The 27487-nt window shown below is 34.6% G+C and overlaps 2 protein-coding genes across 6 annotated transcripts in view; both read right to left on the bottom strand.

Moving 5' to 3' along the window:
- Positions 1 to 27487, bottom strand: part of LOC119070007 (MICAL-like protein 1) — a 78315-nt gene continuing 50828 nt past the window's right edge. The window contains exons 4-12 of one of the 4 annotated variants that reach the window (XM_037174279.1): positions 25722 to 25813; positions 6568 to 6773; positions 3208 to 4973; positions 3034 to 3132; positions 1070 to 2263; positions 860 to 995; positions 718 to 789; positions 507 to 653; positions 1 to 243 (exon numbers count right to left, since the gene is read on the bottom strand). In XM_037174279.1, coding sequence (XP_037030174.1) covers positions 178 to 243; positions 507 to 653; positions 718 to 789; positions 860 to 995; positions 1070 to 2263; positions 3034 to 3132; positions 3208 to 4973; positions 6568 to 6579 — 3492 coding nt within the window. In that variant the 5' untranslated portion in view covers positions 6580 to 6773; positions 25722 to 25813 and the 3' untranslated portion in view covers positions 1 to 177. Of the gene's footprint in view, positions 244 to 506; positions 654 to 717; positions 790 to 859; positions 996 to 1069; positions 2264 to 3033; positions 3133 to 3207; positions 4974 to 6567; positions 6774 to 11711; positions 12361 to 25721; positions 25814 to 27487 lie in introns of those variants that run through there. The other 3 variants (XM_037174282.1, XM_037174280.1, XM_037174278.1) reach the window with 3 other exon arrangements.
- LOC119070008 lies at positions 20208 to 22246 on the bottom strand. 2 transcript variants are annotated; one of them, XM_037174283.1, is made up of 4 exons: positions 22049 to 22246; positions 21862 to 21969; positions 20749 to 21570; positions 20208 to 20688 (listed from the first exon to the last, which is right to left on the bottom strand). In XM_037174283.1, the coding sequence occupies exons 2-4, from the start codon at positions 21950 to 21952 to the stop codon at positions 20321 to 20323; spliced, it is 1281 nt and encodes a 426-aa protein (XP_037030178.1). In that variant the 5' UTR covers positions 21953 to 21969; positions 22049 to 22246; the 3' UTR covers positions 20208 to 20320. The 2 variants fall into 2 exon arrangements, with proteins under 2 accessions (XP_037030178.1, XP_037030179.1); XM_037174284.1 differs by having other exon boundaries at positions 20226 to 20688; positions 22054 to 22192.

The raw sequence follows: 27487 nt of genomic DNA, 5'->3' as shown, positions 1-27487 counted from the left end.
TTTAATTGCAAGATTTCTATTTCGTAAACAAAAATAAAATTTTTCAGAATAAACGTAAAATTCTATCAATCAGATCGCTGGTTCTTTCTTATGCTTCCAACGAAACCGGTGTACTTGGTACAGTAATGCACTGAATGTGAGCGTGATTCGCTTGTTTTAATTGTTCGATGGTTGATTTCAGAACAAAAATTTCCTTTTCTTCTTTTTTGCTTTCTCCGTCTGTATTTCCGTATCATCTGCATCCTACAAATATTGAGGACAAAAAATATTAATTAGAAACTGTGTTCCCACAAATAGCTATCATAAAACAGGTCAAAACATCGTGAAGATCAAGATTGAGAATTATGACCGAAAATGGACATCGCTTAATGTCCAATGAAATGAAATCGGTGCAGAGAACTATGACATCATCGCTTGATTGCTTTTAAATCGTCAAACTATGTAGTCTATTTCTAGCGAGACTGATACATTCGAATGCATTAGACAAAACACACGGTTCTTCTTACCTTATCTGCGTCCATTTTCTTTTGCTTGAACAATTTCTTTGATTCCTTCTGCTTCTTTTTCTCTTTTTTCGACAGTTTGGTTGGCGTTTGCTTACTTAACTCGACGTCTCGCTTAGCTGTATGCAATTCCAATCGTTGCTTAATGCTCTGAAAGTCAATAAATTTGCGGTAATTATCGTCGTTGAATTAGAAAGCCCGGGTGCCAAATTACCTGATCTTCTTCAGCTTCCCGTAGTCTATCCATTTCGAGGCATTCAATGACTTCATTTCTGAGTTGAACAACCTAGAGAAAGATTAAAGAAGTTTAGATTATGGCTGGGATAAGGGGAAACGATTGTGCCCGAAATATTTACCTCAACCAATCTGGTGATGAGTGCTTCTTCTCTCGCCTTATCACAATCCGTTTTATTTCGTTCTGGTTGTGCCATCAATACTCTGATTTCGTATTCGATGTCGGCTTGCTCTTGTTCCAACCTGTGTTGACGACGGCTGTAACGAAAGAATAATTCCAAAAATGAGTCAAAGCAGTCGACCACTTGTCACAAATTCTGTCCAAAACTTACAGATACATTAATTCAGCCTGCCGCCGGAACAGTTCGTTTTTTTCGTTGACCAATTCGAATAACTGCAAAATTAAGTCCTCAACTTCTTTCGTATTTGGTGTGTCGGGCGGCAGCTGTGGTTCGCCAAATTCGTTGAATTGTGGATCGGTACCTTCACACCGCTCCCGGATCATTTTCTCCAACATGACGCCTTGCTTTTCCAGGCCCAACTGTTGCACCTCGATCACTTCCAATTCGTGACGGATCTCTTGTAGTGGAACCATTTGCAAAATTTTCCGTGGTGGAACGGGCAATGCGGGCGCTGGTCCTTTTCGTCGTTTCCATTTACCGTACGACGATTTGTTGGAATAGATATGATCGGGTTCGGGGCTCGATAACGAGATTTGGCTTTGACGGTTCTTGTTTTGGGTTTCCTTGTTTTCTTTCATCTTTTGCCACTGGCGTGCATTATGCTCGACAAGGTCGTCGGTAACATTCATTGATTTGTCATTGTAGTTGGCACTATCATCGGTTGCCGAATCGGATGTGTACGGTACGATTCGTCGCCGGAAAACAACACTGTCACTTTCATCGACACTTCTATGATCGGCGGAATTCTTTTGACTATCCTCAAGAAGACTGGCTTCCAGTGGAATTAATCGCATGGTGGTAATATTGTCATTCGTCAACGATTCTTCGGTGGTGGTGTCTGTGGAACAGTCTTTGGGTGTGAAAGTGTCTCCATCTACGACAGTAGTATCGACTGCGGTCACGTAAATTGTTTCATCGGTTGTCAGGTCGCTAAGACTGCCAGCCACAATAGACGGAATGGATTGAAGCGCATATTTCGGTGTTGAGCTAGGTGGAGCGGGTGCAGGCCGTTTCTTTCTCGGACTTGGACTCGTTCGTGTGCTATGGGTAGGACTATTTTCTTTTGACACAGACAACTCATTTGAACTCTTCGCTAGCATTGCCGGAGGTAACGGTGCTCTGCATTTTTTCCGTCGATGTGCACTTCCACTCGATGATGCAAGCGAATTGGTAGAGCCGTGAAGGTAATTGTTTTTCACCAACAAATCGCTTGTTCTGTAGATGTTTGTGTTTGTCGACGATAGAGACGCTTCACTTCCGTAAATGTTGCACGTTGTATTTGTGTTGTACGGGGCGCGTGATAATCGTGGTGTTGGCTCTGGTGTTGAATTCAGCGATGAGGTTCTGCGATTAGGAGGAACGTATTTATATTTCAACATTGTCAGCGAGATTTGATTCTAAATTTGGATCCGCAAAAAAAAACGAAAATTCCCAACGAATGAAACACCCATTCCGTGTCATGGACACCGCACATGGAATATGTTTTTGAAATGTATACAGAAAATGTCTTGTGCACGCACTTCTTCAGTTGATGGACAACAGTTAACTGAAAGATGGTCGGAAACATAAAAATGGTTGTCGCACATTGGTATGGATACGTTAAACGCTTATTTTGTATGCAAAACATGAATTCCAGTTCTTTTTATGACAAAATTTTTCTTGGTATACCACTAAATGTGGCAAGTGGATTTTTTTCCGTTTCCATCCAAGACATTTACAATTAGGCAAACCACACCAAATATGATGAACTGTACGACCAAAGTTGATATTTCTTTTTATTGTGAGTAAGGAAAAAAAATGGCTAGTGCAGCAATGGTATTGCCATCAACTTGTTGTTGTTGTTGTTGTTATAATGTTTTCAATTTAGGTATGAACGTATTTAGGTATGTAAGGTTAGTACGAGCAGTAATCGTTCAAGCTAAATTTTCAGCAATGAATTTGTGATTTGCCATTAGAACGCAAATACAAGGCACAAGAAACAGATTCAGTCACGTATTGAATTCAAAAGACAAACTTTTTTCCTAGTCAACAACTTCAACGGCGAGTCGAGTGCTCAGCCACTTGGGATGTTTCATCTCGGTGTTTCAGAGTTTAAGATCAACAAATAAACTTACACAACTTTCCTAGGTGTCGGTACGGGCGTTCGTTTCTGTTTATCCATCATTTCTTCCTCGTCGTCTTCCGTATCACTTCCAAATGGATTCAAACTCATTCTGTGTGTGGAAGGGAAAAATGGCATCGATTAGATCAATGAGTCATGGGTAATTTAATGATTGACTCTAACAAACCTGGACTTGCTAAGATCCTTCGTAACGTTACGTTTCTTGGGACTATCCTTCTCGAGTTCCACCTCATCATCGGAACTGTCAAACGGATTGCTGCTTATCACTTCTGGCTTTTTGTCGACGATTTTTTTTACTTCGGTTGTGTTGGTGTTTTCTTCGTCATCATCGTCATCGCTTCCGAATGGGTTCAAGTCAAGCGGATACGAATTGACATCTTTCTGCGAAGGTTGATCTTCGAAGGTTGCATTACTTTCGGCTGTTTGGTTGGAGGCTTTTTTCGCCTTAGCACCTCGTTTGACGGGAATAGGTTTCGCAGTTTCTTCTTCGTCTTTTGGGTTTTTTGAGTTTCTTTTTCTAGGTACTGGCACGACTATTTCTACGAATTCAACGTCAGGCGGATTGGATTCCGTTGGTGCACCGTCTACACTTTCGTCTAATTGGATTTCGTTTTCTCGTCGCACCAGTTCGTCTTCATTTGTTTTATTCTCAGATTTTTCACATTCAAATGTTTCTACAATTTCGTTTTGCTTCCTCAAATCGACATCAATACTGTCACCGAGTTCACCATTCGACGGTACTTCGTTTTCACATTTGTCATCTGTTTCACTTTTTACGTTTCTCTCAAAAATTTCATCTCGTTTCGTGTCATCATCTTCATATTTCCTAATATCACTAATAACGTCACTACTTATCAATTTAATTTGATCGGCAGCAGGCACTTCAAATTCATCAGCCGGAATATGAGAGACATTCGGACTGTCGCCAATTTCACTTACATCTAATTTTTTACTCGCACTCTTACTAGCAATCTGTTGATCAGCACCGATTTTTGTTTCGAACTGACTTAAACGAGATCTTACCATACTGCTGACTGCCGGGCCACTAGCATTTTTATTTCGAATTTGTGGCGCACAATCAGCGTCCGCATGTACTTGATTTTCATGTTTGCTTTCCTCTTTGGTAACATTCGATAATTCATGAAATGCGTCTGCAGGCATTTCATCGTGTAATGGTATATTTTCGCTTAAAATATTAATTGTGCTACTGCTACGATTCGGCGACGGAGACTCTTTTTTTAGCGGCTGTGGATCATCTTTATCAATTTCCACCTTAGAATTATTTAATTGTGATGTGTCTAGTGATGTGGTTTGATCGCTTACGTTGTCAGGTATGCATGGCGGTGTTGGTGGTTTCGTTGTGGGCAAATCGGGTGGATCTTCATTGTCTGATTCGTCGTCCGAACTCGAACTAGAATCATCCGATTTTATCGATGATGTGGAAGTGACTGACGGATCAGTGTCCACTTGATTGTTAATGAAACTACTTAACGCTTTGTTTGTCTTGTACGTTTGATCCTGATTACTGTAGAATTCGGTCAATCGTTTAAGGCTCTTAGATTTCTCTTCATCACTCAACGATTTCTGCAACAATCCTTTACCATCCGTCTGAAATATTGCCAATTTTTCGGTAAACGATTTGTTTCCATCATCGTCGACAGTGACATCGCCTTTGAGTCGTTCCTTCAGCGCAAATTCTTTCTCTTCGTCCGGACAGGTTTCACAGCAAAATTCACCGTCAACTTCGGTTTCGTAGAAACTGCCTGGCGTTAATTGGGACTGACATCGGGCACACTTCAAACACGTTCGATGGAATAATTTTTGGCCCAGCACTAAGCGTTCGGCTAGAAAAACCGGTAGATTACATTTCTGACAAGGTTCACGTTTCAGGACACTGCCACCATTTCCACCACTTCCCACTATGTGAGCCACCTAAAAATACAACGAAAATGGAGAGATCAGTAAATGGCCTTCATGGTCGCTTGTCGAATTAAAAATAAGAAAACAGTTTGTCGTCATGCAGTTAACTCTTTTGCGTATTAAAAACTAAGGAAACTAAAACCAAGATCTATGGACAAATTGTTCACTCTAACGGTAATCAAGTTTATAATCCAGCGAAAGCTTGTCGTTAGGGTATCGCTTTAAGCTTTACAATGCTGATAAAATTATTGACAAAAACCTATTTCAGTTGATAATTTGTTTGCACTGCAGATAGAAAAGAGTCTGCTAAATTGGCTGAAAGCGATTCGATTTCATTTTCAGTCGATTCCATAACAACCAAAATGAAGAAAGATTTTGAAATTTGATTTTATCGAAAAAATGGACAAGGTTTTCTGGCAGGACTTTCAGTCTACCCAAAACTTTTTCTTTTTTGGCAGAACATTCTTTCGACTTATTGTTCTATTTGTAATAGGCAACAACGTGAAGGTCGGGAGGTGTTCTGATTTTGCAAACTGTTTTTAAGAATGACCTGATAATCTAAATCCAATAAACAAACAAAACATTCTTTAGGCGATGAATGATGCCAATAAATAATTACAAATTTTACAACTGAAACTATTTTGGAATCGACAGTAGAACAATTCGTTGTAGGTGCTGCAAATTAACAGCAAACCATAAATTGAATGTAGAAAAAAATATTTCAAAAATTTAAAAGAACAATGCGAAAGCAATGCCAACAATTCTGTCAACAACAATGCTGTTGCTATAATACTGAACGAATCGATGTTCTAAGTCGAAAATTTTAAAAAAATTATTCACTTGACAGTCTCATTAAATTGGGTTTGATTTTATATAACGCCTTCCATGCAATTAAATTACAATAATGCAATAAATAGGAGGAGCGCGCGCTCGCGCTGTGTGAGCGTGACATAAATGTTTTAATTTACAATTTTTATAGCCAGATTATGACACATAAATGACACATTTTAGCAACAAATAATTTGATGATTTTTTAATTACAAAAGTTCTTTTGTTTTTGTTTTAATTAAAACTTTTCGTGCTGCGCATTTTTCGCAATTTATAAGATTTTACGGAAATCAAGCGAAAAAGTGAGAATTTATGTGTTGCAAACATTAACGCGCAATTTATGTGTTTTGTATACATCGAATAAAAATAATAAATTGCGAAAAAAGCGCATTTAGATATGGGGAATCGGTCCAGATTCACTCATAAAATGATATTAGCCGAACGAAAAATTACAAGCTTTAACTGGCGCATAAGGAAACAGCAAGCTTTTCATTTTAACATTTATTTTCTCTCCACAATTTAAAAACAAAGAGTTCGAACAAAAAGGTCCGGGGCTAAAATATCTATTGGATCATGAAGCGTGAAATTTACATTTTCGAAATAACCGAATCGATGATTCATCGATACAATATGTTATTGACAAAATGAAATTATAATTCAAAAATGTTCGGACAACTCTCGTTGGAACTCTGCATTTAAATGAATCTTATACAGTAAAGCTTAATTAGCATGCAATAAATCGTCAAACGATATGTAACACTGTCGGTGATAAATTTACCTGTTTCTGCATCGGTCTGTGTAGTTTTAATGATAAAAAATTCTTAAATTTAAGCAATTTAAAAACTAAATTATGTATTTTGCGTGATGCGGTTTGTTCTTTTTTGCGAATAGAAATAAAAATGATTTTTTTTTTGAGTAAAATATGATGATTTAGCAGAATATTTCAGGCTTATATTGTCCCATAATATCCAAACTTTTGTCGTCCTGTGTGGAAGAAATAGAAAAATACTCGTTTTTAATAATCAGAAAATCAATTAACAAAAAAATTGACGAAAATTTCAATAATGAAGAATTAGATGTGAAAAGATGTGTTAGTTCCAATCTATAAAAAAAACTCTCGTACTACATTCTGCTCTAACTACTCTAACCAAACACATTAGTGTGGAAATATTATTCATGCAGTCAATAAATAAATTATATTTGGATGATTCGACATGATATCTGATTGGCTATTGAGTACACAATAATTATTATGAATCATTCATTGATTAACTCATCTTTCTATCTTATCAGATAAAAACAGTGCCGTCACAGCATTTATAAAGTTGTAAACTGTTATGATCAGACGAGAAGTCCGAAGACCAGTTAATTATAACTTGCCCTGCGGGACTTGTCATTGCATTTCCATATGTTTTTTTTTATATATATCCAGCAAGGTAAGTTAAAATAAGTGGTCTGAATTACATTTACTTCTCTCTCATCATAACATTGAAAAATCCCATCTGGACGGGCAGATTGTTTCTTACGTGTACAATTGTAGGATTGCACAATTGATGATGTTTTTGATAGGGAAGCAGTGATTTTCATCGCGTCCTGATCGAATGTTTAAAGTAATGGCCACTATGACATGACGGCCCTGATATAAAAATATTTTTCCGATGACTACACGCCAATATCGAATCAAAGTTCAATTTGAATCGAGATTTTTACACGACCAAGCCTATCAATTCAATAAGGTTATTCACATTGAGATTGCTGTCTAATTTCACTGTATAGAGTTGAACAAATTCTTAATCAGAAAGTTTTGATCGAAACCGACCACTTTCGACACTTAAATGTTCTAAAAACGTGTTTCACATCTTCATTATGCGAGCCGGTTCTTATTGTGTAATTATACTGAATAGCCATTGTATTAAACTCTCCGAATTAACCGCAGTTATGTTGAGCTGAATGAACATACATATCACATTCACTGTTCACACGGAAAGTGCATATCATCTAATAATTTGGAATAATCAAAAGAAACGAAACTGCTGCAGTCATTAACATTTCAATTCAAACAATTCAAAATACGAATCTTAAATCATCTTTATGATCATTTATTAATTGCTTGCAAGGTTACAACCGGATAGAGGTGATTGTTTTCATTTTGGTGAATGATTTATGAAGCAATATAAAGTCCAGAGATAATCTCGTCAGATTCATTTCAATTTTTAACGAATTTTACCAGCCTCATTTCACTTAAAATTATGTTTAAAATGCAGCGTGTGTGTTGGGTTCAGGTGTTTGAAAGAAAGAGAGGGAATCCATAACATTATTCAAATGAAATATTTAATTGTTATGACCATCGTCTACATTTAACAAACGAAATTAAAACAAAAAAAAACTAAATAAATCATATCACAGCCGACATCACACACGTATTTATAATACAATTTACCCAGTCACGTATAAACAATTTTTCTATTTTTATTTCATTATTCAAAAACGCGACCATATATTCCATTCAGTGCAACTGTAGTTAGTTACACTAATCCAACTGAGAATGTTATTTGTCGTTATAAATTTCCAAACAGAAATTATGAAATCAGAACAATGTTCCATACAGAAATTTTGTTGTTTAGCGAGAGAGCCACAGGAATGGAATTATAAAATGTAAATAAATAAAATTCGTTTTATCATAATGGAAGGTCAACGATACATTAGCATATTTATGAATTTAATGTTTTTTCCTCAGTTTCTGGAATAAATTTACCATCATTTTGAATTAGCGTGGATTACACACAGGGCTTTGGAAGAGGAACAGAAAAAATGTTGAATTAAAAAAATGTAAAACAAACGAAAAATAAAAATCGAATTGATAGCTGTGTAATGTATGAAAATCCGAAGTAAACACAGACGATACAACGTTTTTTAATCGGCAACACCGACCGTAACATGTACACATGACATATAATAATAGTTACCTTGTTTGGTTCGGAATAATTTAACAGATCAGGTGGTTAGCGTTTTGTCAAAACAACATAAATACGGAACACGATAATTTTGGATCAGTTAAATAACGACAGACGAGACATTTTCGCTTCTATTTTCTGCCTTTAAAAATTGCCTACGAAAATATAATTGAAAATGAAACAGAAAAAACGAATTCAATCGAATATTTTAACACACCGATTGGCATGGAGGATGCAATTCGAATGCGTTGCTCCACGAGTCATCCTTTAAATGAAACAAAACAAAAAATTAAATCAAAAAACCAAATTAAAGCAACGAATTGCCAGTGACTAATGAACTGAAATGACGCGACTGGGTTTTCCTTTTCTGCTTACTAACCAATAAATTCGTATAAAGATGTGATAAAATGACCTTAATGACTTATCTTAATAACGCTTCACTTTGCTATTATTTTAATCAACATAATGTCGTTCCTTTACTCGACTTATATTTCAACGAACAAAAAAAAAATCAATTGGCATTGTCTTCCTCTGTGAGTTAATTGGTAAGTTCACGGACACATGAGTTTTTCTTCTTTAATTGAACCCATAATTGGACAATTGCAAATTAGTTTACATTTCATACATCTAATTATCTGGTGAAGAACAACCGTTTTAGTTTATTTTGTCAACTATTCACCGCTGCTCAATAATGCTTGAAGGCAAAACTGAGGAATCCAGTTGATGAGTTTCCCGTATTAAATTGGAAGTGTAAAGAAAGCAGAAAATTAGACGAAAGTAAATGGTGATCACCGAACTAATTTTTCTTTTCTACCTGGACTAATGATATAGCGTGTAAATTAACCCGACCCGGACCCAAATAACTTAATTTAATGAGAATCGATAACCAAACATTTCTGAAAAATTCACTCATCGGAATCATTCAAATGAGGAAAACATTCGTTACTGTAGGAAAGAGACTTACAGACAGAAAATAATTTTTTTTTGATAAAGTTTCAATTGCCATATTTAGCGATCTTGTAAGAAATTATGTTCGAAAGTCTTGGTCAATTTTGGATCGAAAAATGTTTGAATTTCTAACAAGAAAAAGAGATGAGCAATTAAAACCATAAAGCCTTTCTGTTTGGTTTAAATACCACAATCGAGTTATTTTTACGCGACATAATGTAGTACGTACATGCCAGTTTTCACAAATGACCGTAATAATCCAAATGTTTTTGAACTCAAACTATTCAATGTATTCGGTAGAAATCATCAGCTCCGTATCGTAATGGATAAAATAGCCACATACTATACTACCACATCATAAATGCATCATCATTGCCAATTATCTTATGTCCACATAATATCAGTGTCTGGTTAGATAACTGGGGAAGGCGTCAGACCAAAATATATAAAACAAGAACGTAATACATCGGCACTGGAAAAGGTCAGTACTTCCAGGTTTTCTGTGCCTTGGGCATAAGATTATGCCACCATATGTAATTGAACAAGAACAATTTAAACCAACAACTGAACTTCTCCTGTGACTACTTCCACTTTTACAAGAAAAATCCGTACTTCTCCTTTCACATCCGAGAGATAAAAACCAATATTGTGGTAAAGCGAGTACTTCCAATCAAACACTTCAAATAAAGGAATTGTTGTCTGCAAGCGACGAGTTATGATAGTATGTCAGGTGGTGCGGCTTACGTCAGTACTATACTTTGAATTTACATCAATTTGCAAGTCTATTATAACGTCGAATTTTAAGCAGTTTGTCAGGATGATTCATAGCGGAGAAAATGTCTTGAACAGAAGCAATAAAGTGTACAACAAAAGTGTATTTATAAATAGGAAATGGATACACCGGCCAAAAAATCATCATCGAAACAGGTTGACAATTATAATCTATTCACGACACGACGACACTACATTACACTGTTATAAAATTACTCAATTTTATTGTTGACTCTGATGCGCGATAACAGAGATACTTAGCTCACACGTAAATAATTAGGAAATAGTATATTACTTCCGAGGTTCCAAGTTGTGTATTTGATGAGTGGGATGTTACAGCCCGACCCGAAGGGGAGGGCTGTATTCCCCACTTGTCAAATACACAACTTGGAACCTCGTAAGTACAATGCTTTACGTGATTAGGCAATGTAAATGAAAATGAAACATGCCGTAACACGTAAAAACATAAACCGATCCGTCGTCGGTGCGTTCTGCAATATACAAAGTTTTACAGAAAACTGAATCGATCTTATTCATTCACTTTGCATTTGATTGAGCGGTCAAGGCCAAGTGTTTCAGCCATACTGTCGCCTCTGTTGACAACAATGGACATGCATTTCAATGCTTACGGACCAATTATGTTAACGATTCACGAGCATGCACATCCCATGAGATTGCATATAACCTTTATCATTGTCTACAAGTCAGTTTCGTATACACCGGAAAACAATTCTGAATTCAAATTGTAGGTATAGGAAAGCGAAAATTTCGCATTCGTGACGAGCCGATTATATAAAAAAAACTATAAACAGAAAGAAAACGAAAAATCGATCGCGAAGCAAATTATAAATTATTGAGAAAGTCAATCATTTAGTGACATGGGAAGACAGCATTTAGGGACAGTAGGTATTCAACGAGCTAATAGAAAATGTCAAACCGACATTATTTCCTCAATCAATTCGCATGTCATGTTGATAATTACATTAGCTGAGCAAATATTAAAAAAAAAGTTAAGTTAAATTATTGATCTTTCGAAGGTTTCAAACAACAGGAATGAATGGTTCGATAAATAATGGTGAAAAAAGGTTTCCATTCAACTGAATTCACTCCGCACATATGATATTAGAATGGTATTTTACACGATTGATCTACTTTTCACGGATGCACAGAAGAAGAAACAGATAAAACTAAGAAATTTATGATTGAAGTGAGGCGGGTGGGTTATATACATCACATCATATCCACTTACTTTCTTTTGTTTTGAAATCATAATGCGGTCAAAATTTACATCGAATTGTATCGAAATTTTAGTTTCGTTTCCTCTCAACAATGAAATTCCTCCATGGCACTTTGGTATTTTCAACTCAGAAATTCTTCAATAAATTACACATTCTCTCATTTTTAAAGTACCCATGTACACACGTACACATGCAATATTATTGACGGTTGTGCTACACACGAGGTTGTTATAGGAGAAGAAAAAATGAATCACGCAACGATTTCCAACTCTTTCTAATAATATTATTGGAACTACCACAACACTTTAAGAAATGTGAACGTTTCTCCGATCGAGCAACGTTATATTTTAATTCTTGTTGCACAATTTGTACACGTTTTATTCAACACAACGTTAATGTTTTGCTGCTATACAATTGAGACTATAGTAAGCAGTCCATTTTTCTTGTCTATTTAATTAGCACAAAAGTGTACTTACGACGTTTATGATGCCAATTAAAAATCAAGAACCAAAAAAATCGATACAAAAAATTCTATTCAAGTCTTTCCGAAATAAAGTCTTAGGTCTAGGAATTAAACAAAAAAAAACGGCACAAAGACGATGTATTTTTATAGAACACTGTGTACGTCTTCCATATTTCAACTTCAAACCAAAACTACTGCATCATGATTTCTCATTCAAGTGTTGGAGGTTCAATGTATCCGCTTGACTACACTGCTAATAAGTTTGAATGCTCGTGTGTATTGTTATCAAATGAGAACACAGTTGTGTACATATTTAATGTTTTCAAATGCACAACTGAATGATGTGGAAGAGTGTATGTGTGCGAGTGTGTTTGAAGGCAGGCCCGTCAAGAGTGGGTGCATAAGGTAAACGGTGTTTAAGTATAGCGAGATGGAAAATCAACTCATGATCTGCTGTCATCGATAATGCAAAAGAATCTGACAGCAGACCCCGAGATGGAACAATAGGTTGTCGCTTCGCCATCTCTATCACTAAAGTCTGTGGTAAAATTTTGTGTCATTAAAGACAGTTATTTATGTTTATTAAACTGGAAATTTTGATTTTTAATACGAAAGTTGCAACACTAAGAATCATTTTTATTATTCAGAATACAATTAGCGAATATTTAAACGTATCATTGTTTGGAAATTTCGACTACATAAATGATTTAAGTCATGCTTATGAGGCCGAAGTACAATGTAAACATAGTAAATCCACCCGTTCGGTAACGTGGCTGAACTTTGACCTATCTATCTTTTTGCCATAATTTGCCATTTGTTCTTTGAATAATAAAGTTAGATTGAATTGAATCTTACAAGAAGCTAGAATACTGGCAGAGTGAACCTTTGAGTCTCTAATGGTCACTATTTAGTTCGAACATTTTAATCAGCCGGCTTAGATGGGCCATATCGAAAATTTTACTATAAGTCACACCTAAAAATAAAATAATAAACCAAAATTGTTTCTACCAATATTTTATTCCTGTTACGGCCCTGTTTAAAATTCTCTCGAAAATCTACATATTTGTACTGTATCGATCAACAGTTTAGAGCTTAAAAGTCAGAGCTTTCGGTACGAAATGGAAGCTTACAACAATTTGATTCGAAATGTTGACGTTAGCCAAGTCACTTTCTGAATCGGTTTGAAACTTCGATTGTGATCAATGAAGCTTTTGTGATGCTTAAAGTTTTACTGCTGTCGCAACTAAAAACTTTAGTCAAAAGCATCAGATGAGGTAAATAAAGTCATTATTAAAGGCATGCTCGTGGTCTTTTTTACTCTGCACATAATTCACCTACACAGGGTATAATTTGAGAGTATGTCGAGATCTTTTTCTTTGTGATTTATATTGGACCCGACGTGTTATTGGTTGTTGTTCATAATATTTAGAGTGAAGATCTTTTTTGTTGTCTTTTGTCTATTAGTATAAAATCCGCATAAAAAATAGTGTGATCCGTCTATTGTACTATGTTTGTCGACATAGTTACGACAAATGTGACTGTTGTAAGCTCCAATCTCAATTATACTGTCGCTTCTGACGCTAACTCTTTTAGCCTCATGACTAATTTAATTAATTCTCTTTATGCATACAGTTACTGAAGGTGCAATAAAGATTTAAATTTATTGTTTTGCTTAGAATTCACTACGATAAGTAAACCAGTGTTTGCATTTAAATCGGTTCTACAACATTTTATCTTTCAATAGATTACCTTATCTCTATAATTTCAATTGTTAAGTGCGAGTAAAAACCATCTACTACATGCTCGTTCAGAATGATTCATTACGAAAGAATGTGCTCAGGAAAACATTACCAAACGCGGTGTGTCATCTCGTTCAAGATAGAAAGCATAATAACAACAAAAATAACCGCCAATCTACCAAAACAAAAATGTCGACCCAATTTACAGATCGTCTATACCGTTTCGAAATGTTCCAATTCACTTCTTAGTTGTGGAAAGAATAGTGGGAAAAAAACCAGCCTCGTACTTTGGCGGCTCTGTTTTTTGTACCATTTACAGGTAGGCATTAGATTGTTTAGTTCGGCAGAAAACTTATCACAAACAACTAAATTTTATGTCCCGTAGAGTTGATTCTCGTAAAAGTAATCGCACAACACAAGAAGAACAAAATTAATAAACTTTTACATTTTGTTAAGTTATAATTGTTTGGAGTAGTGATGCTGATCCGGATGATCCGGTTACTGAATATGTAGCCATAATGGAATCACAGAAAATTGTAAAGTCAATTAAAGTTATGGAAATTATGTTTGGATTTGTAAATGTGACTCAATTGTTTTGTTTGTGCAGAAATTCCTCGTCTAGATTTTTTGTTTTCATTTTTTTTTTTACTTCTTCTGCCGATTAAATACGTAAATTAATTTTGTATTTTCCAGTCACATAATGAGACAAAAGAACAACAAATCTAAGATAAATAAAGAAATAAATAAACGAAACTATGTAAGATGTAAGTAGATGTCCTCATATATGCGTACCGTGAAAAATAATAATAGAAACTGAAGGAAAAAAAACACACTGAACGAACCATCACCAACAACAACAAATAACGAAGAAGTTATGCTGGTAGGTATTCTGATTTGCAATCACATATATGGTGAGGAGTGGTCATTTGCAATTCATTTAAAATATGTTTTGAATAGCTCGATACAGACTGAATTTGGAATACACAAAATCGTGGGATTCTTGAAACTGAAAGTATTTTTTGTTGTTTTCGTTGCCTAGCGTCAAATGAATAACTTAATTGCTTTTTTTCTGATTTGACTGTGTGAACCGCGACGTTAGCCTATTTTGTAAAATAGTCAACCAGATAAATATAAGCAAAGAATCTTTTTTGATAAATTTAGACAAAAAACTTCTTTCCCAATGAATATTAAATTGACCATTTGTAGACGACCCCCGTATCATGTATAGTATCATAAATGTTTACGACTAGTAAAACTGAGAAGAATTGTTGAATTATACACTTGATAGAATTCTATCTGGGGAAGACAAGTAGTCTAAATAAACAAATGTGACCCTAGTTAAGATAGAAAATTGTGAAAGTCATTTTTCAATAAACAGCCGAAAGGCACAGTCGTGTTTCATTGGAGTTCCGGATAAAGGACTTATCCGAAATATCCTGAAGTCAGTCCACACATTCCAACAAGAATAAAATTTTAAAATCATTTAATGAATTGAGTACTTATACAATAGTTTAGAGGGAAGTGTAACAATGCTTTTTGGAACTTCTCTAATTCGTTTTGATTAAAAATATCTAGGATTTTGTTAAGTTTATTTCTAGTTCCAACCAATCGTTCCAAAACTAGATGAACTGAATTTTGATCAGGTGCAAGAAACGATGGGATAGCCTTTATTTCCATTCGTTTGAATAGAAGGTTAATTGGATCTACAATTTGATCAAATGAGATAATAGATTGATCAAAGAATTGATCAAATTCGTTGTTAAAATAGGCAAATATACCGAATGGTCGGCAAATTACTAGGGAAGAAATTACGCGAGCAAACTCTGTCCCTGTCCCTGTAGCTTTTTTCTTTAGAGTAAAGGACAATTGACTTCTGAGTAAATAGATGAAAATGTGTGCAACACGATTTTGTCTAGTAGCTTCCCTCGCAACGAAATTTCTCTACTGTGCGAAAGATGCTCGTGGTCTAGGAATCGACCAACAACTACTGGTCAAGAAAAAAGTCACTTTCAATTTCATAAAAAAAAAATCATTTTGAAAAATGTCTTGGCCAAAAATATGTCACTAAGTTCTATGAACCTTTGTGAAAATTCCGTTCTTCAGTCAACAAAATGAGAGAATTTACCATGGATTCGAAAGTTTTAATTCAGTTCGATTATTCAGTGCACATCTTACTATTTGAACGTATTTAAATGTTATATACTTATGTCAAAGTCGTGCCTCACTAATTCACTGATTCGACTATTCTTTTCGTCCTTGGGAACTCCTTCAGATTTGTGAACATTAATTACCCGAGTGAGTAACGGCTTTGAGAAACATAATTCAAACCTGACCCACGAAAAACAGAAAGAAATTTCAACCTAACTTGATTGGATGGTTCACGGCACAAGTGACGTTTTTTCTGTCCACTACTCATACATTCCATTCTAAAAGATCTCACCTCATCAAAAAGAAAATTAAAATGTAAAGCCGGGAAATAATGAGGCTAAAAGTAGTAAGTGAACAATTTTAGTAAAATCAACATCATGTGTGATATGAAAAGAGAAATTGTTAATAAACAAAAAAAAAATGTTCGCTGCTTCCGTTTAAACTGTATGTTAAGAAACATTGTATTTTCCTTCCATTAAATTCTCATAACATTTAATCAAACAATAACCGAGTAAATTTCTACAAAACAAAATTGTGTATTTTACCCATAAAATACAACAAAATTTTTTAACGACTCAAACAAAAGCGAAAAGCACCGAAATAATAAAATCAATTCAATTTTACCTTATTCGCAATTACATTTTAATTGAATGGAGTGTAACATACAAAAGTAATAGGAAAATAAAATCAGAGAAAAAAATAAAATGCGAAAACTAATTACAGTGGTTTTCTAATTAGATTCAATTTAAATTGTCATCAAATGTGTCCATTCGTTCAACATTTTTAGTACATTTTCTACCTTGGTGTATATTTCGAGAATAACTTCGTATGTACAATTGTATATAACGAGCGCCAGCGAGTGTATATACAATTGTACATAAGAAGTGATTCGAGAAATATACACCAAGGTAGAACAATGTTTTATCTCCTGCAAGCTGATATTTCATACATTAGCGAAATAACCACAAAAATTTGGATTTAAAATTAATTAATTAAGCATGTTGTTTTAAAACGCATTCACAACAAAAAAAAAACATCATACAGAGAATCCTTTATTTACTTACTCACACACATATACTATCCACCTCAACATTTCGTTCAAATCACATCATTCCGACTACTCTGATTATTTGATCGATGTAGAAGTGACTAACGAACCACTACCGACACCAATTGCATCGCGTTATGTGATTTGTTGGCGTAGTGGTCAGCATGTTTGGTTGATATGTTGCTGGTCCCGTGTTCGCTTCCGCCGTTCGGCGATTTTTTTTTTTCAAATATAGATGGAAAGTAAATTTACCCTAGGTGGGTTATGTGTGAATTATCCAATCGTATAGGCTGTGGTTATGTATGTGTTTGTGTTTATATGCAGAAACGCGTAATGTATGAAATATCAGCTTGCAGGAGATAAAAAATATAAATAGCCGATTGGTCGCTACCGTACATTACATACCGCAAGGCCAATTGTGGCTTGTTATTCCATCTCTAATAGTTACCTGGTGTAATTTCACGTTTTTTAAATAAAAAACATTTCGCTTTGTGTTTTTTGTTATTATTATTTATCTGTGTGAATAATAACCGGAAAATGGGCTTTCTCAATCATTACTTTTTAAATTACAATTTCACATTACAGTTGTCGGATAAAGAGACATAAATGCCGTACGGATTTATGTTTGCAATTTATGATTTAACTTTGTGGCTAACAAAAGTGTTTCAATTGCAACAAAATAATTTTATGACATGGGCTAGGCCGCGTATCAAAGAAATTCCGTAGCTACTGTCCTGAAGTGAAAAAATATACTTCAAAAGTGTTATTCAAGTGACGAATATTGTGACGAATTGTCAAAGTATAACTTAAAACTGCGCTTCCCTACAGACATTAGGACATAGTCAGTTGATTCCTTGAAATTAACACCATAATATCAATCTGTTCACGGAAATATTACTTAGACTTTCTGTTCCATGTAGTGAATAGTCTTGACATAAGGACCAATTAAAGAACAGATGTTCAACCGATTTGTCAACTTAATGCGGGATTAATGTTAAGAACATAAACTATTGGTCCTAAAGACAAGACCCACTTTGATAACGATTCAGATGGCGTTTTGGTGTTTCGCAATTCTAGTCTTTCTATGAAAATATCGAAACTGAACACATCCGATAGTCATGACTCTAGATATTTGTGCCGACCGTTCCGACCATAGAGTTACACTCGATAGATGGCATGGTGGCGCTGTCATTTTTAAACATTTCTGGGTGGCCATGTAATTTTTCGGTGCCGATTAGCATCAGCGCCACCATGCCACCTCTCAAGTGTAACTCTATGGTTCCGACTGATGTTTTCTTATATAGAAACGATCTACTTGTACATTTCTTTTGAAAATGAACAACCGACCATAGTCGTGGTCTCTTTAATTTGGCAAAATTTATGTTTAAACTATTGAAGTATAAGATCTTGATTTCGTTCAAATGTCAATATTTCGAAAGAAAATGAAAATATCGACAGAACAAAACGATAATGAAAAAGAGACAGCGTGATACAATGAACTTTTCTACCAAACTTTTTTTTTCGTTTTCAATATTTCCATATTGTGTAGACTGTATATAACACATAACCATCGTCGTACATCACTGTTAAATTAGAATCGATTGTATGTTATGGCAACATTTATGAGAAAATTTACATTTAAAGCTTGCACTCATCGCACAGTATAAACCTATCAATATCATTGAAATGTCCAATTAATTTACGCCATCGGCTGCAATTAGGTTAAGTAAAAGTAAACAACACTCTGACACATGTATTAAGATGATCCGATGTAACGTTCGGTGTGGTTCTGCTGTTGAAATTTTTTTTTCTAATGATTTGTGGTATTAAATTCACATTCACTTAATTATGTTTTTTGTCTTCAAATCTTTTTTTTAGGAGTTTCAGTTATTGTATGAAGCTACTAGTGGGATGCAATTATATTTCAAGAAAGGAAGTGAAGATGTCTGTCATTTCAGTATTAGCGCTTGTTGATGTTGCGTTTTTCGTTTTTTTTTTATAGTAAAAGGCATATATCGTGATGACTAAACATAGATATATGTTCGCTCACTTCAAATGTCTATAACATATTATATGCTGAAGTGATATGCTACAACTTTGGGAAAGGTTACCCATTAAAGAATTTCGTTAGATTGAACTTTGAGGCAATTTAAAACCTTACGAGTGTGTAAAAAGATACAACATTACCTATGGGAGTCTTAGATTAACATATGAAATAATGGTAGAAAATTTTTCTTTCAAAAATAAGCTATTGAAGTGGAATAAGAAAGTACTGGTTACGTAATGTCTTTCGTATGTTTCCCGAATTGCCGTTTTTTTTAAGTGCCTGGCATTCATAACTAAAAGGAGTAATTATGTCTCTCTGAGAATCTCAATACCACGTTAATCGTAGATTTCAGGAAATCGTAATAGCACAGGAATCGCACCACTAGATGATCGAAACTTCCGCTTTTACGGAGTGGAAACCAAGGGTGACAAGATCTGTATTCTATGGTCTGGAAGTTAACCGTTCTAACCCGACAAATATAGAAAATCTCCCGATAGTCGTAATTTTCGAGGGACATAAACAGACAGTTACTACCGTTACTTAATAACTCCAGTTTTACCTTTTTCCCTATGGAACGAAAAACAAAAATTGAGAAAAAATTGAACGTTGCTGAACGTGGAGTTTAAGTAAAATCGGAGCGTTGCATGTTCAGATTAAATCTCAGGACTCAATTTCATTCCCTACTACCGTACTGCACAGTGTAGGGCACACGCTGTTAAAGAAATTCGATGTAGAAAACTACTTCTGAACTTCTCTTTAGTTCATACTGTTCTATTATGTAATAGTCCACTAACGTGAAAATCGGTGAGAAGAGGAAAATGATCTCAGTTAAGATTAATAGCCTATTATTGGCACTATCTGCGAATTGTGGTTCCATATTCAAACTAGACTACGTTACACAACAGTTTGCATTGTTTTCACTTAAGGAGCTCACAACTGCGTAAATGAAAATCTAGCTAGACTAAGTAGACTGTAGCATTTAGGGTAAATCTTATGGATTCGTCACTCTTATGGATTCTCTTTTTATTCTTCAGATCTAAGCGAGAGTAGTCGGTAGATCTATTTATTTAGAAGGTCGTGTTTCTTACACAAACCAATCGATTTTATTCAATTTTTCATGAATTTGACATTAGGAACTTAAAACATATTAAGCTGACATGTCACTTGAAGGACAGCTAATCCAGTGCCCTATTATTGAAATGCATCAACATTTCAAGCATTCGCTTTCCCAATTCATCTGCATCGACTTCATCATCTGATGACTGCTCCGAATGCGTTTTGTCGTTGAAGCCTTTCTCTGAAATTTCCACTTCACGACCGTCTTCATAGTTGAATATCTTGATCGTGATTTTACCGCGCTGTTTGACCAAGTCCACAAACATATCCTTGTACTTTTTACCAAAGTTCAGTTTATTGTGCTGTTTTTCACCTTCAATGATCAACATACGAAGGCTTGGATTGTCGCGTGCAAACTGAATGATGCCTTCCGAATTCCAATCCAAATATTTGACCATTAAAGTGACCTTGGTTAACGATGGCATACCTGAGTTACGCAGAAATGTGGTTTTGAATGAGGTTGATCTGTGAGAAACGCTCGTCTTACCTTTGAGGTTGTTAATGGAACAACCAGCATCTTCAGCGCGATATTGCCAGTCGATAGTTAACACTTCCAATTGTGTGCAGCGTTTGATCCAAGCAATCAATTCATCGGTTATTGCCATACCAGCAAATGAGAATTCTTTCAACTTTTCGCTGCAAATCGCCATGTAGTCGAATAGCTTACTGATGTCTCCGGCAAATGCGCGAACGAACAATTTCTCGACATTTTTGAAGTGCGAAGCCTGATATGGCTTTCTGTATTCCGGTCGAATATCACTGACGTCATCGGTGGGACACATTATTATATCAAGTTCCTTGACCATCGGAAATCGCTTGCTCAATGTGTCGAGAAAAGGACGAGTCATTTTTACCGATTTTTTGAAACTGAACGTCAAACGTTCAACATTTGGAAATGTGGCCTCGTTTGAATTAAAAGCATTGAACGCATCCAAGCCAAATTTCAATTCTTCGAATGTAATTCTGTTTACATTTGGACACCATTCATTGAAACGCAGGATGCTTTCGTTATCAACAATGCAAGAGTTGAACTTGACTTCTTTAAGCTCTGGAAACACTTGAAATTTCTCGGCTGGTATGTCAATTTTCATACGAGTGAGACACAACTTTTTTGTAGTTGTGATGCAATGACGGGCGACCAGCTCAAACAACACACTGTCATCCTTCTCGTTACGGTTGCCCACGATATTCAGATGCGGCATATTAGCACTCTTGTCGCGAAGTTCCTCTATAAATCCGGACATTTTCTTTAATTTCTCAGCAGAGATTTCGTGTCCATCGTATGGAGCTCCACTGCTCATGAATCGCTCTGCATGCAACAAGGAAATTACAATCGAAATAGCTCATTAAAATGGTGAATAAAGTTGTATGTTTGATTAACATTTTGTTTGCAATCAATTGAGCAGAGCCTCTGTTTTTACGAATTCGGTGACAAAGACTACAACAATCCGCCAATGCTACCGGGCCAGCACACTGAATTTGCGCTTTTTTCTTCGTAAGAAAAGAAGCCTGACTCATGAAAATTGGACGTATAATTCGCACAATTGAAAAATGACGAAGATAATTGAAGTAAAATAAGAAAACATTTACGTTTACATACTTGTGTCGTACATATGGTCTTTCATGACGCTCATCCCACCGATTGGTGCGCGGCCACCTTGACCCGTAAGGAAATTGAAGACATACGCCATGTGGATTTCGAGTAATTCTAAGACCGAAACATTGAATATTGATAATGACAATTAGAGATCACACATTTTCGAATCAATTGAAAGATGTTTTCGTACCTTACCAGAATATTGCAAAATTGTTTTTCACTTTTTTGTCAGATAAATAAAAGACAAACGGAACGAACCAAAATTACGCACAACACTTCACGGAGATTTAATTCGGAATGGCTTCGCTTCGTTTTCCGTTGAGCAAATGGCGCAAATTGCGATGACAGATCATAACGTCTGAAACGCAGTGCGTATTTGATTATTGACATAGAGTGGAGTGTTTTTGAAGCACTAAAACGTTTCTGTTAGGTATAAGGAAATGCTCCAATGTAGAGTTCTGTTACATTTCGTCATAAAATTACTAATGTAAGCGCTCTGTTTTTTGTGAACCAACTTCACATGTATGATATTTCATTGATATTTACTCAAGTGAAGTTATTTCATAAGAAAATAGAGCCAAAAAATGAAGTGCTGACAAAAATTGTGGCACCTCTACAGGCCATACGAGGTTTCATAATGAAAATCTTTAAAAAAATCAACGAATTTTCCGTTGATTGTGTATTGATTTTTGATTGGAAAGTCAAAGATTTTGGTAAGCACTAAAAAATCTTTAGGCCGAAAGCACACGAACAATTTTTCGTTGATGGTATCGACCATTATGATGCGTTTTCCATTGTTTAGCCTGCACTGAGAAAAAGGATTAACGGCTGACACGTATAAAGTGTGGTAAGGAAGTCATACATCAGACACGTATGCGTGCTAACGTGCTAACGATTTGAAATTGAAGATGAGGAATATTAAAGATATTGGACCTTTACATCATCCCCTAAAAATAACAGTACATTTTCAAAACATGTTGAAGAACAATTTTTTGCTCAGAATGATAAGTAGCATCAAATAAAAATGGAAAAAAATTGTATCCTGACTAATTGCAAACACACTAAACAGGTGAGTGCAAAACAGACTATCACTATTTATTATAGTAGTGTTCACAGATTTCGTAATAAAGATGTAAGTAATATTCATCACAAAGTGCACAGTTTCGTTACTTATTTAAATAAGTTCCATATGAAACTACTAACCACTTAAGTAAGTTCCTGTACTAAACCATAACATCGTGTGCGATAAAATAACACGCGAAACTCGTTCCATTGCAAAGACAGATTTATTTTAATTTTAAAATTTACATACAAACTCTGCATTACAGAATTCGGAACAGCATTCGATTTTGCAAATTTGTCTTCGAGAGAAAATGTGAAGATTTCTTCACACTTGCTGAGGATTATTTTAATTAAAATTCGAACCGAATTACATTTGTTCTTGTTACAGTTTTGCTGTTTTGATTTATTTCTGAAATTTATCAAACTGCAAAGCCTCTAACATTCGAAACATTCTATACGTATTGGTATATCGCATGAAATATATTATGTGGATTAATTTATACTTTTTCCAACTTAATTTCATAAATTTATATCTTACAAGCGACCGTCTTATATCCATACATGTTTTTAGATAAATTGTTGATACAAAATCAATCAATTTATTGCTTTATTAAAATAAACAGTTATGTGAAAACGACCTTGCAAGGCTTTGCAAAATTTTCTTGCAAATCTTGTGATTGAAATTATGCAAAACGAAACTATTAAATTTCAAAACTTATTTACATAAGAAATTGTGTGATATACATAGCATAAATATTGTGTGCATTTATAACATAAAGATATTAGATAAGAAGAGGAAGACTATAAAGAAAAAAACAAATTATAATAAGTTTTTATAACGTCGCTCTGGTAATCGGATCTAGTCGCTCTTTCGAGAGCCAGTTTCAGGATCATTATACAACTTCCCTATCCAGTGCCGAGTGGCTAAAAATTGCCCTTCAAAAATTGTCATTTCATGGAGAAAATTTGTGAAAAGCTCTTCTATACCCTTCATTCATTCAAAAATCAAAAAGCCCTTCAGTACCCAAAAATTAATCGACTTTCATCCTGAATACTGAGACTTAAACTTCATTTGAGAACATTTGAGTTTACTTTTTGTAAGTTTTCTCAGTTATTCTGTCAGTTTTTTTTTTGCTCATCGTTATTTTAACCTAACGAACAAGAACGGATCGTTCAGCACAAAAAACAATCATTCCGCTGGCCTAATTAGATTACGAAGGAACTAGCGCTAGTTCACCCCGAGGAAAGTCTATTGGGCTAAAGACGTTTATCCATAGCCATGGGATCGGTCTTTGATACTTACACAACAACGAACGTAAACTTGAGAAGTATAAATCAAAAAATGAATCAAGAAATTAACTTTAGTATGCAATTTAATGCACATAAAAAGACATAAAACATAAAATAACAACAAAACGCATATGGTAAATTTACATTTTGTGCTATTCCTTTATGACATTTATGGTGATGTTTTATGCTAATTTGGATTATGTTTTCTCTCAGCTGATTTATTGGAAAGTTTTATTTAACATTTTGTTGAAAGGTTTATGAATTAATTTTACGTACGTGTACACATTTTCTTTGTTTGTTTTTTTTTTCTTCTTTTCTTCAAATCAATTCAACCAAACAAATTTCAATTTTAAATCGATTCTTTCCAATACATGTGTACGTAAGTACACACACGTTGTGTGTAGTCCTTCGATTTCGAACAATCAATTCATATTCTGAAAATTATAATCCAAATGTAATCATTACCAGAGAAATTTGTTTAACGCCAAATAAAGTAAAATAACATTTTGTATTGTATTTTGTACAACATGGAATGCGTATTTACACGTGCCATGTTATGCATTTTATTTATATACAACAACAACAACAACAAAAATAACGAACATCAAAACTATCGGTTTTATATTGTACACAATAAATGTTGAGTTGAATTCGTGTTCCAACGAAATGCATAGATAAATTTACCTTCTAATTTCAAAAAGCCTCTGCTAACTTTTATTGTATACACGAAAAGTGTACAAAATAAACTACTTTTGAAAACAGCATCCATTTGCCGGCATGGTAATATCAGCAACAAATAAACACACGCCTGGTAAGTTAGCATATTATGCTCGGATAGCTTACATAGGTGAAAATTATAAAGTAATTTTATTTACAGAAAAAAAATTTAAATTTAATTTTATATAGTTATAGAGGAGGTAATAACTACACATGTAGCACGAATTAATTTTATTATTTTCGTTAAATACAATAACAAAAAAAATTGTAGCATTGGTTTCGGTGATAGTGAAAATTTTACGTTTTTTTTTCATTTGTAAATAATGAAATTTTGTTGGTGTGCCTCTCTCGACATACGGCAAACGTTCACATAAGCACACCGAATTAAATAATGAAATGAATTAGAGCGCGAAAGCATTTACATAGCCACCCATAAAAATATTTTGTTTATCTTTTTGCTCAAATTACAAAATATATTCAATTCGATTTCAATATCAAATTGGAGACGAGAAATAAAAAGCCTATCCATCCATTCAGTAAGCCGCACATGTATGCATATATAAAATATAATTGAAAAAGCATAAGTATATAGACAGCTAACTCTATTAGTCTATTCTATTCGTATACCAAACAAAAAAACGTCGAAAATTGTTTAGAAATAAAAAGCGAATTTTCAATGGTTATTTTTGCGTTTAAAATAAAGAATGAAATTAAAAAATGGAAAAGTAAATAGAAATGAAATTGAAATGAAAGAGTATTATGACACATTGTACATAATATGCAACGTAACATACCTTAGCTGGAGGGCCTGAAGTTTTGGTTATTGTTAATGGGCTCTTATCGGTTCCAACAGTTGATTGCCGCTTGTTGAGTCGATTTGGTGAGTCTGAAAGAAGAAATCAATTGATGAGTTAACTTAGGCTATGAATCTTCAATGTTTTAATGTTTTAATTAGACCTAAGCTTTCGTCCCTGAAAATAAAAATTGGGGTAATACTTCAGAAATGTGTAAAAATCCTGGTTTTCTATACGTTCTATACGGTCTATCAGTAAAATCTTTTCTATACGTATTTCGATTGTCAGAATGTGGAATGTGAATAACTTACGAGTGGAAGTTAAACGTACAACACGTATGTAAAACGTATACAGTAAATATTGGTCTAAAGCATTGAATTTGGATCATATTTCGTGAAGATATGGCGACATGAAGCAGCAACTTCTACGGAAGTGGCGAGAAGAACCGTCGACTTCCGAAAGCAACGAGGACTTCTTGTATAGAAACAATGACTTCCTGAAGATATAGAGAGTGTAGAAAGTCGCCAGTTTTTCTCGCTGTTTCTTCAGTAAGACACCATTCCTTTAGGAAGTCGTCGATACTCATGTCGCCGAAACTTCAGTGCAATTTATTATCGTCCCAAGTATCAATAAGTAGCGAGAAAAGTCTTTGAATTTTCAAAATGCACCGTTGCTAATTTGAAAATTAATTAAGTTAATTAAGGTACACCAGGCTGAAGATGGCTCGCAGATACTTTCGTTTACAATTCCAGGCTGGTGGCGATTTGAAAAGTATCTGGAGCTAACACTTCTTGAATGCATGGTCAAATCGTTGGTCACAGAATGCCCCTTAGTTCGAAATTTGAATTCCTACGAATCCGGCTGGTTTCAAGATGGAAAGTACTGAATACAAGTTACTTCTGCTCTTATTGTTCATCATCAGCAGCGACAAAATTAAACGATGATCTATGGCCAATTTTGTCTTATATAGCAAAATTGATGTAAAAACAAATGAAGTAAAGGAATTTGTGTTGAGCATTATTTGATACGTTAAGTAAATTTCTAAATTGTTATTGAATTCGCGAAAGCTCACTGGAATCTCTTTGAGAAAAGAAAATTGATCGCAGAAATGCATTACCTCAAACTATTTCTTAGGAAGACATTCTATGAATTTTCTACTCTAGACCATCACAATTGTGATGAGTTCCTTTAATGTTTTCTAGCTATTTTACCGATCAATACTTCAAAGACCTTATTTACGTTACCATACCACAAGCAATGACATTAATTTAGTTTCCAATGAATCACCCGATTAACAAATAACATTTTCAATTTTATAAAATAAAATAAAATGTGAGAGTAGAAGATCGTTCCGCCAAAACCATCATTTGATTTATGATAAAAATAAAAACGAAGTGAAAAAAAAGCCAACCATCTTGCCTGATATATCACGATTTGTTGCACAATATAAATCCAACGATTCTTTTTTTTTTCGCGTTGTTGTTGCTATACTTATTTTCTTATTTACTTATCTTTCGCTGTTGAGAATTCATTTTATGCGATTTTTTTTTCTTCTCCTTTTTTGCTACACATGAGTTAGTTGCAACATTTAATTTGTTAAGTAATTAGCATTTATATCATAATATCATCATGAATTAAAGATTTATTACATGATATCTATGTGAACTACTGAACATCTTATTGAGTTGCACAACCGCCAATATTTGTATTATACCAAGAGCTGAAATAAAATCGCAATATGAGAAAATACGCTTCGTTCTCAACCC

The sequence above is a fragment of the Bradysia coprophila genome, assembly GCF_014529535.1.
Source record: "Bradysia coprophila strain Holo2 chromosome X unlocalized genomic scaffold, BU_Bcop_v1 contig_44, whole genome shotgun sequence".
Taxonomy (NCBI): Eukaryota; Metazoa; Arthropoda; class Insecta; order Diptera; family Sciaridae; genus Bradysia; species Bradysia coprophila.
This window is presented reverse-complemented; position numbering and strand designations above follow the sequence as displayed.

What these genes read in the sequence shown, in the direction of transcription:
- LOC119070008 (XM_037174283.1), bottom strand. Translation starts at nt 21,952, where the DNA reads ATGGCGTATGTCTTCAATTTCCTTACGGGTCAAGGTGGCCGCGCACCA. An exon ending in AGACCATATGTACGACACAA is followed by an intron (nt 21,571 to 21,861) that starts GTATGTAAACGT and finishes TGTTGCATGCAG; the next exon opens with AGCGATTCATGAGCAGTGGA. An exon ending in TTCCATTAACAACCTCAAAG is followed by an intron (nt 20,689 to 20,748) that starts GTAAGACGAGCG and finishes TGCGTAACTCAG; the next exon opens with GTATGCCATCGTTAACCAAG.